Source organism: Sus scrofa, chromosome 9 (genome assembly GCF_000003025.6).
Source record: "Sus scrofa isolate TJ Tabasco breed Duroc chromosome 9, Sscrofa11.1, whole genome shotgun sequence".
Classification (NCBI taxonomy): Eukaryota; Metazoa; Chordata; class Mammalia; order Artiodactyla; family Suidae; genus Sus; species Sus scrofa.
Genome location: NC_010451.4, coordinates 19,148,153 through 19,163,722, shown reverse-complemented (window position 1 = coordinate 19,163,722; position 15,570 = coordinate 19,148,153). Strand labels below are relative to the sequence as shown.

At 37.1% G+C, this 15,570-nt stretch overlaps 1 protein-coding gene across 5 annotated transcripts in view; it reads left to right on the top strand.

Moving 5' to 3' along the window:
* DLG2 (discs large MAGUK scaffold protein 2) overlaps nt 1–15,570 on the top strand; it is a 1,971,427-nt gene that overhangs the window by 383,695 nt on the left and 1,572,162 nt on the right. For all 5 annotated transcript variants that reach the window (XM_021102305.1, XM_021102303.1, XM_021102307.1 and 2 more), the window contains exon 4: nt 13,892–13,987. In XM_021102305.1, the coding sequence (XP_020957964.1) occupies nt 13,892–13,987 (96 nt within the window). The remainder of the gene's footprint in view (nt 1–13,891; nt 13,988–15,570) is intronic.

Sequence of the window (15,570 nt, the reverse complement as noted above, 5' to 3'; positions counted from 1 at the left end):
GGTCAGACCTTCTCATTCATTAACATTTTCCCCACTGGTTTAGCAACCCATGGTTCCCTCCCTCTCTCTCTCTCTTTCTTTTTGTTTTCTTTATTCTAGTCAGTAATGGAGTAAGATTTGAAATTCTGTAATAAGACTAAGTTTTCTAAGTATCCCATTTTCGTGGTTGTTAGTGATGATGGCGGCATTTTTTTTTTTCTCTCTTACTTTCTTTTGGATTAAATGAATATTTCTTAGAATTCTATTTTTATTACCTCTAATAAGTATATATTTTAGCGGCTACCCTAAGATTATAACATGCATCCTTAATTTTTCACATGGACTACTATGAGTTAATATCTTGCCACTTTACACAAAATATAAGAATATTACTACAGGATACTTCCATTTACCACTGACTATTCTGTGTTATTATTGTGATACATTTTACTTCTATACATACTGTAAACTCCAAAACACATTGCTATCATTTTGTTTTAAAGGAATTTGAAGAAATTAAGATGAGGGGAAACTTTTTATCTGCATATTTATTTTTCTGGCATTCATCACTTCTGGCATTCTTCTTCTAGAATAGATTTGAGGATCCGTTTTGTATTATCCTTCTTCAGCTTTAAGAGCAGTCTTTTTTTTTTTTTTTTTTTTGTCTTTTGTCTTTTCAGGGCTGCACCCGCCACATGTGGAGGTTCCCAGGCTAGGGGTTGAATCTGAGCTGTAGCTGCTGGCCTATGCCACAATCAGAGCGATGCAGGATCTAGCCAAGTCTATGACCTACGCCACAGCTCACTGCAACACGGGATCCTTAACTCACTGAGCAAGGTCAGGGATTGAACCTGCATCCTCATGGATACTAGTTGGGTTCGTTAACCACTGAACCATGATGGGAACTCCTTTTAAGAACATTCAAAATTCTTGTTATAAGGATGAGTTCTTTTAATTTTCTTATGATAAAATGACTTTATTATGTTTCCATTTTAAAAATATTTTTGCTGCATATATAATTGCAGAATGTGAGAATTTTTTTTTTCTTCCAATACTTTAAATATGTTGTTTCATTGTATTCTGGATTACTTTGTTACTAATGAGAAGTCATTGATCATTCTTATTGTTCCTCAGTATGAAATGTGTCTATTTTATGATTGCTTTTAAGATTTCAAAATTTGTCTTTGGTTTCTATTAATATGACTATGATGTGCCTGAGTATAGCTCTCATTTTATTTATCCTATATGGGGTTTGTTGAGACTCTTGGATCTCTGGGTTTATATTTTTCAGCATATTTGGAAAAATTTAACCACTATCTCCTTAAATATTTTTCTACCTTAATCTTTACTCTTCTTCTGAAACTTCAGTTACATATAATTTAAACCATGGGGTATTTTCCTGTAAGTCTTTTTTAAAATGTCTATATTTAAGTGTTTCTCTATGGATCATTTTTATTGCCTCATCTGCAAAGTCACTTATATTTTTCTTTTGTAGTATCAATCTCTTGTTAAGCCCATTCAGTAATTTTTAAAAATATTATGTATTAAATATTTTGTTTTGGAATTTCTATTTTTATATTTTAATATTTCTTTCTTTATTAATATCCTTCCATTTATTCCACTCATTTTCTCCTTAAAATTTCTTAAACATATTTATAATAACTTTTAAAATATTCATTAGTTCATTATAATATTTTGATACATTTGAATCTTTTTGTGTTTATTTAGCTTTCCTGCCTTGGATATAGCTCATGTTTTTCTTCCCCTTTATATGACTAGTAAATTTTGATTGCAGGCTAAATACTCTGAACTCTTCATTTTGAGAGTTTGTGTTTTGTTATCCTCCTTTAAGTAGTGTTGGGTTTTATTCTGGCAGATGATTAATTTACTGATGGGTGAGCATAATCCTTTCAAGGGTTGTTTTTAAAGCTTCATTATAGCAGGTCTAGAGTAATTAGTATTCTACAAACAGGCTTGCTCTATTCCTAAGGCATGACTTTTCCAGGTCCTCACTTTGAATTTTCGTGGTGTTGAGTATTGTCTCTCCCTTCTGGCTGGTCGGATAACATAATCTTGCAGCACAGTGCCACTTCTGGAATCTCTATTCAGCTTACAGTTCCCAGTAGCTATTTTATGCCTGGTGTTACATCCTCTCTCTCTCTCTCTTTCTCTCTCTCTCTCTCTCTCTATCTGCATGAGAGGCATTACATTAAGCCAAATACTTAAAGGAAACTCTATACAAATTTCTGGAGCAACATCTCTTTTGAGATTTCTCTTCTCTCTTCATTTTTGTCTACTACTTCTCAGAAAGTAACTCTACGCAGACAGTAAGAGCAAGTGAGTGGCTCAACTCATAAGTTTTTGTTTTCTTCTAAGTCCTGCCTTACCTGATAGCCCAGATATGAAGTATTGCTTCATATATTTTGTCCAGTTTTACAGTTTTTTATGGCAGTTGGTCTTATCCAGTGTCTGGTACTTCATTATGTCTGTGAACAGAAGTCTTTGTCATTGTAAAACTTTCAAAAGTCTCTCTGACTACATGCAGATATCAAAAAAATGAGAAAGATTTCTAGAAATGCATATAGAGCTATTTCCAGCATATATTGTTAAGGTGAACAAAGCAAAGTGCCAAAGAATATCTACAATATGCTATTTTTCATGTAAAAAGAGAAGAAATAAATGCATTTCCTTATTTGTGCAGTAGTCAAAATAGGAAGAATAAGTCAGATATTAATGATCCTGGTTATTTACAAAGGGTGATTATGTTGGAATAAAAATAATAGAAGGAAAATAACTCTTCTCTGATTGTACTTTTTATATAGTTCTAAATTTAAGAACCCCATTAATATTTCACATTAAAGAATAAATGTTTAAAACCAGTGAAGACAGTACAAAATGGAACATAAACTAACATATGAGTAACTATTACAAATGAGTGATATAAGCATCTTGAAGGGAGAGAGAAAAGACTTAACTTTTAAAACTAGGATTTTGTCTTTCTCTTTCTGACTTTACTTAGTATGTGAGTCTCTAGTTCCATCCATGTTGCTGTGAATGACATTATTTTGTTCTTTTTTATGGTTGAGTAGTATTCCATTGTGTATATATAACATATACAATCTGTAAACAGTATTTTATATGTGTAATATAATGTATATATATAATATTATGAATATATGTGTGTACATATAGAGAGAGAAAGAAAGGGAGAGATTAAGAGAGGATTTATTGAATTTTCTTCTTTGTGTATTATCCAGAATATACTTATTTATATGTTCAGTCTTTAAAAGCTCATAAAACAGTTTTGAAATTTCCAACTCATATCCCTGTAAAAAATAATTTAAAAAACCCAACTAAAGGTTCATCTTTTTACTGTTAACCTTACTGAATATTGTCAAAATCCTGGTTTTATTTATTTATTTTTAATGATTTTTATTTTTTCCATTATAGTTGGTTTACAGTGTCCTATCAGTTTTCTACTGTACAGCAAAGTGACCCAGTTACACATATGTATACATTCTTTTTTTCACATTATCCTCCATCATGCTCCATCACAAATGACTGGATACAGTTCCCTGTACTATACAGCAGGATCTCACTGCTTATCCATTCCATATGCAATGGTTTGCATCTAATAACCCCAGACTCCCAGCCCATCCCACTCCCTCCCCCCTGCCCGGCAACTGCAAGTCTATTCTCCAAGTCCATGAGTTTCTTTTCTGTGGAAAGGTTCATTTGTGCCATATATTAGATTCCAAATATAAGTGATATCATATGGTATTTGTCTTTCTTTTTCATTTTAGAGGCATGTATTGAGTTTGTGTGATCTTTACTTGTAAAATATTTCTCATTTTGACTCTTCTACTTCCTCACAATATCTTCCCTTAACCCTTCTTTGGTCTCTCATTTACTATGAGATAATATAAATTCTTGGACTTAAAGTCTATGACCTTCCTAAATAGGACTCTACTTACTTTTCTATTTTATCTTTTATAACTCCTTGCTTCATGATTCAACAGCACTAGATAAAGGAGTTCTCTAACTACCTCATTCTGTATTATTGTCCTGTGGCTCTGCTTATCTCACAGGTTGTTTTTCCATGGCATTCTTTGCATGTTGCTAATACTTCAAATTTAAATTGAAATTATCAGTTCATATAATTGTTTCACTTCACTCAGAATTCCTTAAAGGTCTGGCATAGTAAACCCTATTTATTTATTTATTTATTTATTTATTTATTTTTTTATTATTATTTTCCCACTGTACAGCAAGGGGGTCAGGTCATCCTTAGATGTATACATTGCAGTTACAGTTTTTTCCCCCACCCTTTCTTCTGTTGCGACATGAGTATCTAGACATAGTTCTCAATGCTATTCAGCAGGATCTCCTTATAAATCTATTCTAGGTTGTGTCTGATAAGCCCAAGCTCCCGATCCCTCCCACTCCCTCCCCCTCCCATCAGGCAGCCACAAGTCTCTTCTCCAAGTCCATGATTTTCTTTTCTGAGGAGATGTTCATTTGTGCTGGATATTAGATTCCAGTTATAAGTGATATCATATGGTATTTGTCTTTGTCTTTCTGGCTCATTTCACTCAGTATGAGATTCTCTAGTTCCATCCATGTTGCTGCAAATGGCATTATGTCATCCTTTTTTATGGCTGAGTAGTATTCCATTGTGTATATATACCACACCTTCCGAATCCAATCATCTGTCGATGGACATTTGGATTGTTTCCATGTCCTGGCTATTGTGAATAGGGCTGCAATGAACATGCGGGTGCATGTGTCTCTTTTAAGTAGAGCTTTGTCCGGATAGATGCCCAAGAGTGGGATTGCAGGGTCATATGGAAGTTCTATGTATAGATTTCTAAGGTATCTCCAAACTGTTCTCCATAGTGGCTGTACCAGTTTACATTCCCACCAGCAGTGCAGGAGGGTTCCCTTTTCTCCACAGCCCCTCCAGCACTTGTTATTTGTGGATTTATTAATGATGGCCATTCTGACTGGTGTGAGGTGGTATCTCATGGTAGTTTTGATTTGCATTTCTCTTATAATCAGCGATGTTGAGCATTTTTTCATGTGTTTGTTGGCCATCTGTATATCTTCCTTGGAGAAATGTCTATTCAGGTCTTTTGCCCATTTTTCCATTGGTTGATTGTTTTTTTTGCTGTTGAGTTGTATAAGTTGCTTGTATATTCTAGAGATTAAGCCCTTGTCAGTTGCATCATTTGAAACTATTTTCTCCCATTCTGTAAGTTGTCTTTTTGTTTTCTTTTTGGTTTCCTTTGCTCTGCAAAAGCTTTTCAGTTTGATGAGGTCCCATGGGTTTATTTTTGCTCTAATTTCTATTGCTTTGGGAGACTGACCTGAGAAAATATTCATGATGTTGATGTCAGAGAGTGTTTTGCCTATGTTTTCTTCTAGGAGTTTGATGGTGTCCTGTCGTATATTTAAGTCTTTCAGCCATTTGGAGTTGATTTTTGTGCATGGTGTGAGGGTGTGTTCTAGTTTCATTGCTTTGCATACAGCTGTCCAGGTTTCCCAGCAATGCTTGCTGAATAGACTTTCCTTTTCCCATTTGATGTTCCTGCCTCCCTTGTCAAAGATTAATTGACCATAGGTGTCAGGGTTTATTTCCGGGTTCTCTATTCTGTTCCATTGGTCTGTCTGTCTGTTTTGATACCAGTACCACACTGTTTTGATGACTGTGGCTTTGTAGTATTTCTTCAAGTCTGGGAGAGTTATGCCTCCTGCTTGGTTTTTGTTTCTCAGGATTGCTTTGGCGATTCTGGGTCTTTTGTGGTTCCATATAAATGTTTGGATTGTTTGTTCTAGTTCTGTGAACAATATCATGGGTAATTTGATAGGGATTGCATTGAATCTGTAGATTGCTTTGGGTAGGATGGCCATTTTCACAATATTGATTTTTCCAATCCAGGAACATGGAATATCTTTCCATTTCTTTACATCTTCTTTGATTTCTTTGATTAAAGTTTTATAGTTCTCGGCATATAGGTCCTTTACCTCTTTGGTCAGGTGTATTCCGAGGTATTTGATTTTGTGAGGTACAATTTTAAAAGGTATCATTTTTTTGTATTCCTTTTCTAATGTTTCATTGTTGGTATACAGAAATGCAACTGACTTCTGAATGTTAATCTTATATCCTGCCACTTTGCTGAATTTAGTAATCAGTTCAAGGAGTTTTGGGGTTGAGTCCTTAGGGTTTTCTAGGTATAGTATCATATCATCTGCATACAGTGACAGTTTGATCTCTTCTCTTCCTATATGGATGCCTTTTATTTCTTTTGTTTGTCTAATTGCTGTGGCTAAGACTTCCAAAACGATGTTGAAGAGCAGTGGTGAGAGTGGGCATCCCTGTCTTGTTCCAGATTTGAGTGAGAAGGCTTTCAGTTTTTCCCCATTGAGGATTATATTTGCTGTGGGTTTATCATAAATGGCTTTGATTATATTCAGGAATGTTCCCTCTATACCCACTTTGGCGAGGGTCTTGATCATGAATGGATGTTGAACTTTGTCAAATGCTTTTTCTGCGTCTATTGAGATGATCATATGATTTTTGACCTTTTTTTTGTTAATGTGGTATATGATGCTGATTGATTTGCGTATGTTGAACCATCCTTGTGAACCTGGGATGAACCCAACCTGGTCATGGTGTATAATTTTTTTGATATGTTGTTGGATTCGGTTGGCTAAGATTTTGTTGAGGATTTTTGCATCTATATTCATCAATGATATTGGGCGATAGTTTTCTTTTTTGGTGGTATCTCTGTCTGGTTTTGGAATGAGGGTGATGGTGGCCTCATAGAATGTCTTTGGGAGTATTCCTTCTTCTTCAACCTTTTGAAAGAGTAAACCCTATTTAAATGTTCATTGAACTGAATCTTTTGAATTTCCAGAGCACTTTATCTGTACTTCTTTTTTGACATGCAAAGTGTTCTACTTGATTTTATAATGTTATATATATTACATTATAAAACATATAATTTTATAATGTAAAATTATCTTCCTTCCATTAGCTTTTTCTGTTTATGGACCAAATTTATTTGTGCTTTCCTTACAACATCTAATACCTTGGATATAATATAATTTAATTAATGTTTGTTGAACAAACAAATAGACTGAAGAACTTTTTGAAAACTGGTATTTCTTCTCTTGAGCTCTTAGACAGTGCCTAGTTTTGTTTCTTCCTGTCTCCCTTTTCAAAGAGCCCTGAGACCTTTATCATCAGGGCAGTCATGATGGAGTTTACTATTTTCAGCCAAAGAAAATGATTAGTTTAATTCATCAGTTGTTTATAATGCTGAGGCAGATTCTATGAAGCACCAGCACTATGTTTCCTATGCCATGAAACGGTATGCAACCACACACTTCTGTAGGTGGCAATGTTTCCTGTACCTGAAGAGGATAATACCAAGTGAAGTAAAATTAGATGCCTTATCAATATAAAGGCTGGAAAAAACTAAATAGGATTGGACTATTGCATATCTCAGATGTGGTATGCCTCAGGCTAATCTGTGTAGTTTGCATCTGTAAAGGATGGGAAGGGACAGTGTTTCCCAGTGGCCTGGCATCCCAAAGCTTATTTACTTTTTTGAGTTTATAAGGCTTTTGGTCCTCGAAAGGTAAACAAATTAAATAAATAAATAAGCCAAGCAGATGGATCAATAAAACAAATCAGGTGAGTCCTTACGGTGTAAACACTGTGTAATGACATGATTCAATGAGTACCTATGAACATTTATTTTGTTCAAGCACATGAAGGGTAAGAGATGGTAGTACACTCATTGCTTTCAGGGAGCTTAAAGACTATTTGCATGGTAAGACAAAATTATAAGTACTTTTAAGTTAATTTTTCATTTTGTTTATATTATTATTTGTTCTTAAAACAAACTGGGTGGACTAATCATTAGTATAGATGCAAAGGAGAAGTATATGTCCTGAGGGCATCACGGGAAAGGAGTGCCCCCCTCTAGCTGGGGAGAGGGAGGGGATCAACACAGGCTTTGTGGCAGTCAGGGGTATATATGTAGTCCTTAAAAAATTGGGCAATGGTGGTATCAGAAATGATATACCAGGAATATAAGTGGGTTCTGAAGAGAAGATGATTCCAATTAGACTGAACAGATTCAAAGTACCAGTGTGACTTTTAGAGGAAATATAAGCAAGCAATTGAAAATGTAGGACTAGAAATTTGAAAAAATCATCCTCTAGATATGAGTCATCTGGAGGAGTAGGTATTGAGGAAGAACTAGAAGAAAGGAATTTTGGAGTAGAAACTGAGTTTAGGGGGGTCGAAAAGGAGAGGGAATGAAAAGGAAGGAACAATCAAAGAAATAGGGTACCAACAAGGAGAGAGATATGTTTTGAAAATAAATTTCAAGAAGGAGGAAGTTGTTAATGATATGAAATGCCAGAGAATGCTGACGACAATGGGGATGGTATAAAGTTAGAGAAAGTGGAAGATAGTGAGGACTAGGAGGTCCTTGGTGAGTTTTCAGAGTGCAGGATTCAGGGAAGAAGTGGCAGCATTCAGGGATTAAAGCAGAAACCACAAACTGCCTGTCCTTATGCAGACTTCAGCCTACCTACATTGATATTCTGTTTTGTGTGTTAGTGCAGTGAAATTTTAAAAATGTGAAATTTTTGCCAACACTTAAAAATCAAGAATTTCACATAAAAGTTCAGTCTTCCAAGTTTTCTCGAAAATTCTAAATATCTGACAGTACTGGGTCTGGGTTTCCTCATTAAAACAAAAATGCCTGAAAATGACTAGAGAGTGCACCCACTAGACAGGCCATGAACTCTCATTTTGCCGAAGACCATCCATCCCTTCCCAAATATTTCTTATACTTGGCTCACTTATTTTAAGCACCTGAAATGATTTGGCATTTTTGACATCTAGATCAGTGATTTTGAAACTGGGATGTGTCAAAATCACTTAGGAAGCACAAATTGCAGGGCCCTACCCCTCCTGTTTCTGATTCAGTAGGTCCGAGGTGGGACCCAAGAATTTCTCTTTCTAACAAGCTTCCAAATAGTGCCAGTGCTGTTAGTGTTTCACAATTTGAAAGCTTAAAAGATGAGCTGTAAGGAAGTAGTTCAGGAGTTTTTAGTGTAGTGGTTAGGCATATAGACTTGACATTCAGATAGAACTAGGTTCTGCTTTTTTAACACAGGATATAAGAATGTTACTACCTACTTCATAGATTTCTGGTTTAATCTAAATGAGATAATGCCCGTAAAATATGCATTGATATTCTTAAAGCACTTAGATTATTGTAACATAATTCTGTTGTATACTTTTTCCATTTCTACTGTTATATCTTTGAAGAATATTGATTCTGGGGAAAGAGGGTCAGCAGTAGATTACCAGTTTTAGAGTGACCAGAGTCTTTTTTTTTTTTTTAAGAATGAAGGAAGTATGGAAGTATAGAAGTATAGAAAAAAATGACTATTTCCATGAGAGCCAAATTGATGAGAAGTTACCAGTAGAAGGTGTAATGGTGGGGATATGAAAGAATAGAAAGCTAGTCAAGGTATTGAAATTTACAAAGTATATATGGGACACCAACTGGTGTGAAGTAGGAAAGGTGGAGATTCATAGCATCCAACCTTGATAGGAAGGGGGACTTCATGCAAAGGGTGGCATTATCTCCATATTTTGGTGAACAAAAGAGAGGTTCATCATTCCATTCCACACAGCCAGCTAGTTGATGAAGGTAAAAGGATTCTAACTCATTTCTTCCTTACTGTAAAACACATGCTCTTTTTTTTCTGAGCGTGGTAATGATATTCAAGGGCACATATATTGCTGTTAGAACACTCCTGCTTCTCTAGATAACGTCTCCTTGTCCAGAGCATTATTTCAATGTCATAGCCTTCAGGAACCTCCTTGATTCCATAGTCTGTTATAGATGGCCCCCTCATACTTTATTATTATGATTAGCCCATTGTATTATAAATTACAGTTATATGTCTATTTGTCCCATTAGAGCTCTTTGGAGGATAGACAGGATATCTTACTGTTTTTGAATTTCTGGGGATTGATAAATATTTGTTTAATAGGTTAAAAAGATGAAAGATAAAACCAGATGAATGGAAGGATGCCTAGATAGATGGAGTAAGAGACAAACAGGGCACAGGGCTCTGTTCTGGCTGAGAGGAGTGTCAAGCTCTGTCACCTGAGGCTACTCAAGTAGCCTCCTCATCAGAAACATAGAGTCCTTTACCTTGTTCTCAGCCTGGGATGGTGGATGTGCTGCCACATTTGGTATGGTGATGAATATAGACACCAAAGGCGGCTGTGCAGGTTCCATCAGCAGCTTGATTCTGGTTGGTTTCCTCTGGTCTTTACTGTGGGCATGTACTATTGACAGCTCTGATTTGGTCAGTTCATGCCCCCAGGGAAGCTTGTGTTTAATTTGCTAGTCTGTAGTGTTCTGAGGGGCATGCCAATATTTAGGCCACTGACAACATCCCAAAAGTCAGTAAAAACACAACAGGGTTTATCAGGAAGCATGCTGGCCAGAGCTATGTGAACAACCTTGAGTTCTTGCCCCTATGTGATGGGAACACATCTGTTTTCATTCCTGTCTAGCTGGCATTCAGGACAAACAGCATCAGCATCCCAGGGAACACCATTGGTTTTAGTTTAGCTAAACCATTAGTGAAGCAAGCCTGGGTATTTGGTAAAACCTCCATGAATTGAGGACCTTACTGAGCCAGCTGCTTTGATCCAGGGAATTTGGGGTGGAGGCTGCCTCTCTGTGCCAGAGGCAAATCAACCTCTCTCATTCAGAGACTTGTATCTCAGAGGTGTCATTAAGGTTGTGGGGTTACAAAGGTTGAGAGGGCACCACAGCTTGCCAAGAACTTCCAACATAGCCTGTTGATCCTCGCTTTAAGGATGCTGACTGTGTGTTGGCTGATGAGACTGAATGAACTGTCCAAGGAAGGCCATCCTCTCTCTAGTATTCAGAGTCCTCCAAGGTACCAGGCCTCCTTTTAGATGGTTAAGACTAAAGAGATAGCAGTCTTTCCTTGACTGCTATAAAGTATTTGTCCAGACAGTCCCTCGATTTTGTTAGAGCTTAAAATGGCTGAAGCTTCTGACTTGCCAACTAATAGGATGTCATCTCTATAGTAACGAGTTTGAACATTAGATAGTAAAGCCACTCAATGCTAAATCTTTATGGCAAATGGCAGAGGAATTTAGGTATTGCAGAAGGTGCTGTCAACGTATTAGAGGCCTTGCCATATAAATAAAAATTGGTCTTGGATCTGGAATGCCAGTGGACTAGAAAAAAGAAAAAAAATATGTTGGAAAGATAGCATTCCAAGTGGCATGAAACAGTATGGTGGATTTAGTTGGAGCTACAATGCTTGGAATAGCTGAGGCTATAGGATCAACAATTGAAATCACTTAGCAATAACCCACTGGAAGCCTTCAGCTCCCATTAACCTTTTCTGCTTTCTGTATATGGCTGTTGTCTTAAGATATTGCATCTTTTATACTATCCCTGCCTCCCTTAAGTCCTTAAGGCTGTGCTTTCCATTTTTCCTTCTGAGATTTTCCATTTGCTTTTGGACTACTTGACAGAAAACAGAAAAAAGAACCAGGAGTGATTTACATGTTCCATTAGCATTTCCCTGCATTAGCTCCTCCTGATCAGGAGGAACCCCTCTGGACTTTATTAGATTTACACTGAATTGGTAATGCCAATTGTATATTCAGCAGTGAAAGCCATACAAATGGTCATTGAATCAGCCCAAAGGGCCCCATACTCAGGGTCCTTAAGCTTTTCTTTCCCATGATGAACCTGGCCTGAACCCAATGGTCTGAATCCTGGTGTTCCCCCCCCTCCCGCACCAACCCAGGGGACTCAGAACACTGATTTGGATTCCTAGGGAACAGAATTGTAACAGTTTTAAGTCCAGGCCCTCCGAGAAGTTCTCCAGCATATTTGGGCAAGTGTGCATGACAATTACCACCTCTTGGGAGCTGAGAAACTTTAGCTCCATCTTCATCATCTTCCCCCTTAAAGCATCTGAGATCAGTGTAAAGGGGAGGGAGGGATCGGGAATCATGGAGAGTGAGAGCAGCCCCATAGCAGTAAGCAAGGCACGTTTACTTGTGATTACGAGTGGTGTGGAGCTGGCTTGTAAGTCAGTGAAATGAACTTCTAATGTTTTGGGTCCACCCAGTGTCCTATGTCAGCAGCAATGTCATCAGCACTGCCAGTCAACAGACTGGCAGATTGAACACATGCCTCTCTGGGGTAAAGAAACTGTATAGATCTGCATCACCCATGCAGATGCCCATAGTAAGGACCTGATTAGACCAACTAGAATTAAGCTGCTGATGGAGCCCGCACAGCCACCATCACTGCCTTATTCATCATCATACCAAACGTGGCAGCACATGCACCATCCCAGACTGAAAACAAAGTAAAGATTTCATATTTCTGATATGAAAGCTACCGGGGTATCTTCAAGTAGTTGAACTTGACATTCCTCTTAGCCAGATCAGTGCCCTTGTTCCTTGTTTGTTCCTCCATCAATTTGATCTCATTCATTAAACAAGTATTTATTGACTCCCCCCCCCCCGGCTATACTGCCTGTCCTCCAAGAAGCTCTAACAGGCGAGATAGATTAAATAAGCATGTGATATAAATGATGAGAACAGAGCAGAGGAGTGTCTACAAGGCAGAGTGGAATCAGAGAAGCCTTGGTATCTTCTCACTGTGCCAATTTCTCTTCCTTCATAATCAGCCCAGGTACATTTTTTCATAACTATTTCTGAAAGAAGGTGAGAATTTGTGCTTACCCACTCAGAAAAGTCAGTTACAACCAGGACATCATTTGGGAGGTGTCTTTGAGTTTATTTCCCGGTACTCAGTCTGCAATCACTTTGTAAACTCCTCCTCCTTAACAGGCATTAAAGTGAAGGACCATCATTATGCAGTTGGACATACAATTTGGTGAACATGTTTGCTACCAGTTCCCAAAGATGTCCCAGAAATCCTTTTCATCACCCTGCAAGTCCCTGATTCTTTCTCTTCCAGAAAATCATGACTCTGTCAGCATTCTGTCCTTGTCACCACAACTGTTAAGAACTGTGAAGGGTCTGAGATTTTACCCAACTTGCAAGCCAAGAACCCTGTCACAGTTTCATGGACGTTATCAGAAGACTCTTAGGACAAAGACTTTATTATCTGCAGCAAAAGCAGTACCCAGACAGCATTTTCTTGAACCATTTCCTCAAGCCCCCGTTCCTACAGGGCAATGCAAAAATAGCCAAGCAATACATTCACATGCAATGGAGACTAACTCTCAGTTTAAGGCATGCACATTTTATACACTGGTCAGTAAGCAAACCGATCCTTTGCTCTGGACATGGACATTATTTCTGTCACCCAGAGCTGTAGTGATATAAACATTCTTGAAAAGACAATCTAGAACAAAGACAGTCACTACCTCTGCATGTTCTGAGGGTTCCAGTAGGTACCATAGAGTAGAGATTCCTACAAGTATGTGAACCTGCATAAGATAAAATCAACTCTTCTATCTTCATCTTTCCATTTAATCATGTTCAGCTTTTACCAGATCATCAATTTACATTTGAATAATCGAAGTTCCACATTCCCTGGTGAAAAGCTTTGAAATTACAAACTTGTCTCTGAATAACTGTCCCATTTTATATTTTCTCTTTGGGAGCCGTATAAAAATGGGTTAGACAGTGCATTCATACCCTAAACTGACATAATTAAAATCTAGTAATATTTATTCAGGTCTTAGACATTTTAAAGTGCATGTTAAAAGTTTGAAAAGCACTTAATTCACACTGCAGAAAACAAATAAAAAGTATTGATTTTTTTAACTTTATTTTTAGCTTACAGGTTGCAGTGGACCAAAGGAAAATGCTTCATGTATTGAACAAAATAAAGACAATCAGTGTTTTGAAAATGAAAGTGACAAAAAGACAAGTGTAAGTGTTAGAGTGTTTTCTTTGTTTCTGTGTTTAACAGGCAAGATATGTCTTGTTTTCTGTAGAGTATAATCTAATTTCTGGCTTTAGCCTGGTCAGTGTATTGGGTTCTCCTGCTACAGAGCTGACATCAGCTATCTATCATTTTGAGTAGCTGCGTGTGTTCGTATTGAGAGTTTTGTTTTCTGTGTTTTGGTGTATATTCTTAAGTTGCTGCTGATCACCAACAATTTTATAAGATACTTCATTTCTGTCTGCTTTAGGCCTTCCAGAGAAACCGTCACACACTTCTTTGATTGTGGTTTTCAGGTCCTATTAGGCTTTTTGGGTAATAGCGTCTCTACCCACTTCAATCAATTCTTTTTTGTGATTGTCATCTTGTGTATTTATTTGAGACAGGGAATCAAAAACAGTCCTTTTCAGGACTTTTGTTACTGTTAAAGAGGTCAGAGTGCTTTATATGATAAAACCAAGAAGAACCTGAGTCCAAAGTAAGTATGTATAGTATTTTACTAATTTACACCATCTGATTTAATTGATCTCCAATCAGTTGTCACAATGTGGCCCTTATTGGCTATAGCGTAATGGTTTAAAATGGGGTTCCAGTCTCCATTTTGTTCATAAAGACACTAAATTTAATAATGAAAACAAATCACAACTCTTATTATTATGAACATGCATTAAATATTTAAAGCACATATAAAATTCTTTTGGGATATTATTTCATAGGGATTGCATTTATTTAGGTGCCTTAAAAAATATCTCCAATCATGTTACCTCTTGTTTTTCTTCTAAACAGCCTGTTAGCAAGCAGACACAGGCACCATTGTGGCTTCAGAGGCTATCAGATTGCTTTCAAATGTAGGGTGATATGTCTGTGATACTCATTGAGTGAGTGGTGAATGTCAGCAAAGGAACAGGAGAGGGCTGCTTTTCTGGTATTGCCACTTGGTAGAGCCTCCTAGTGTCAACTTGGCCTTGGGATTTGGAGAGAGTTCTGAGACTGCTCATGAATTTTGGTCTTTACTGTGAGGAATTTAGTAAAATAAGAAAGGTTGTGTGGTGAATCGTCCTTCCCATTATAAGAAAATCAATGGAACTTAAAGCCAGATTTAACTAGTGACCAGTTTACAGAATGTCTTGTTAAGGACCACTGTTTCCTCTGATGAACAATGTTTTTGTTCAACGTAGAGGGTGTCATTTAAACTAGTTGCGATCATTATAATATGCTCAATGTGCTTCCAGCAAAGGAAGTCATCTAATTTGGCAGTGGTGGTGTTTTTCTCCAAAAGGGGAAAGGGAGGGTGGATGTCCATGCCGGACTCATGCATACTTAGAAAACAAATTTTTAGACATCCTGGCTGTCCAAGAGGATATTTGTATTTTTGCTTCCTGAAAATGAAGTCATCAGGACTTAGTAGGATACAAATGTGCCAACTTGTCAAACAGCTGAATTAAGTAAGTGCTAGCAAATATGTTAGGAAAACTTTTGTGTTTTTATCATTGGAAAACACATTGCTAGTCTATCCTATGCTATTTAAGCTCAAAAAGCTTCAGTTTCCATATCTTCCAGGGTAGTTATG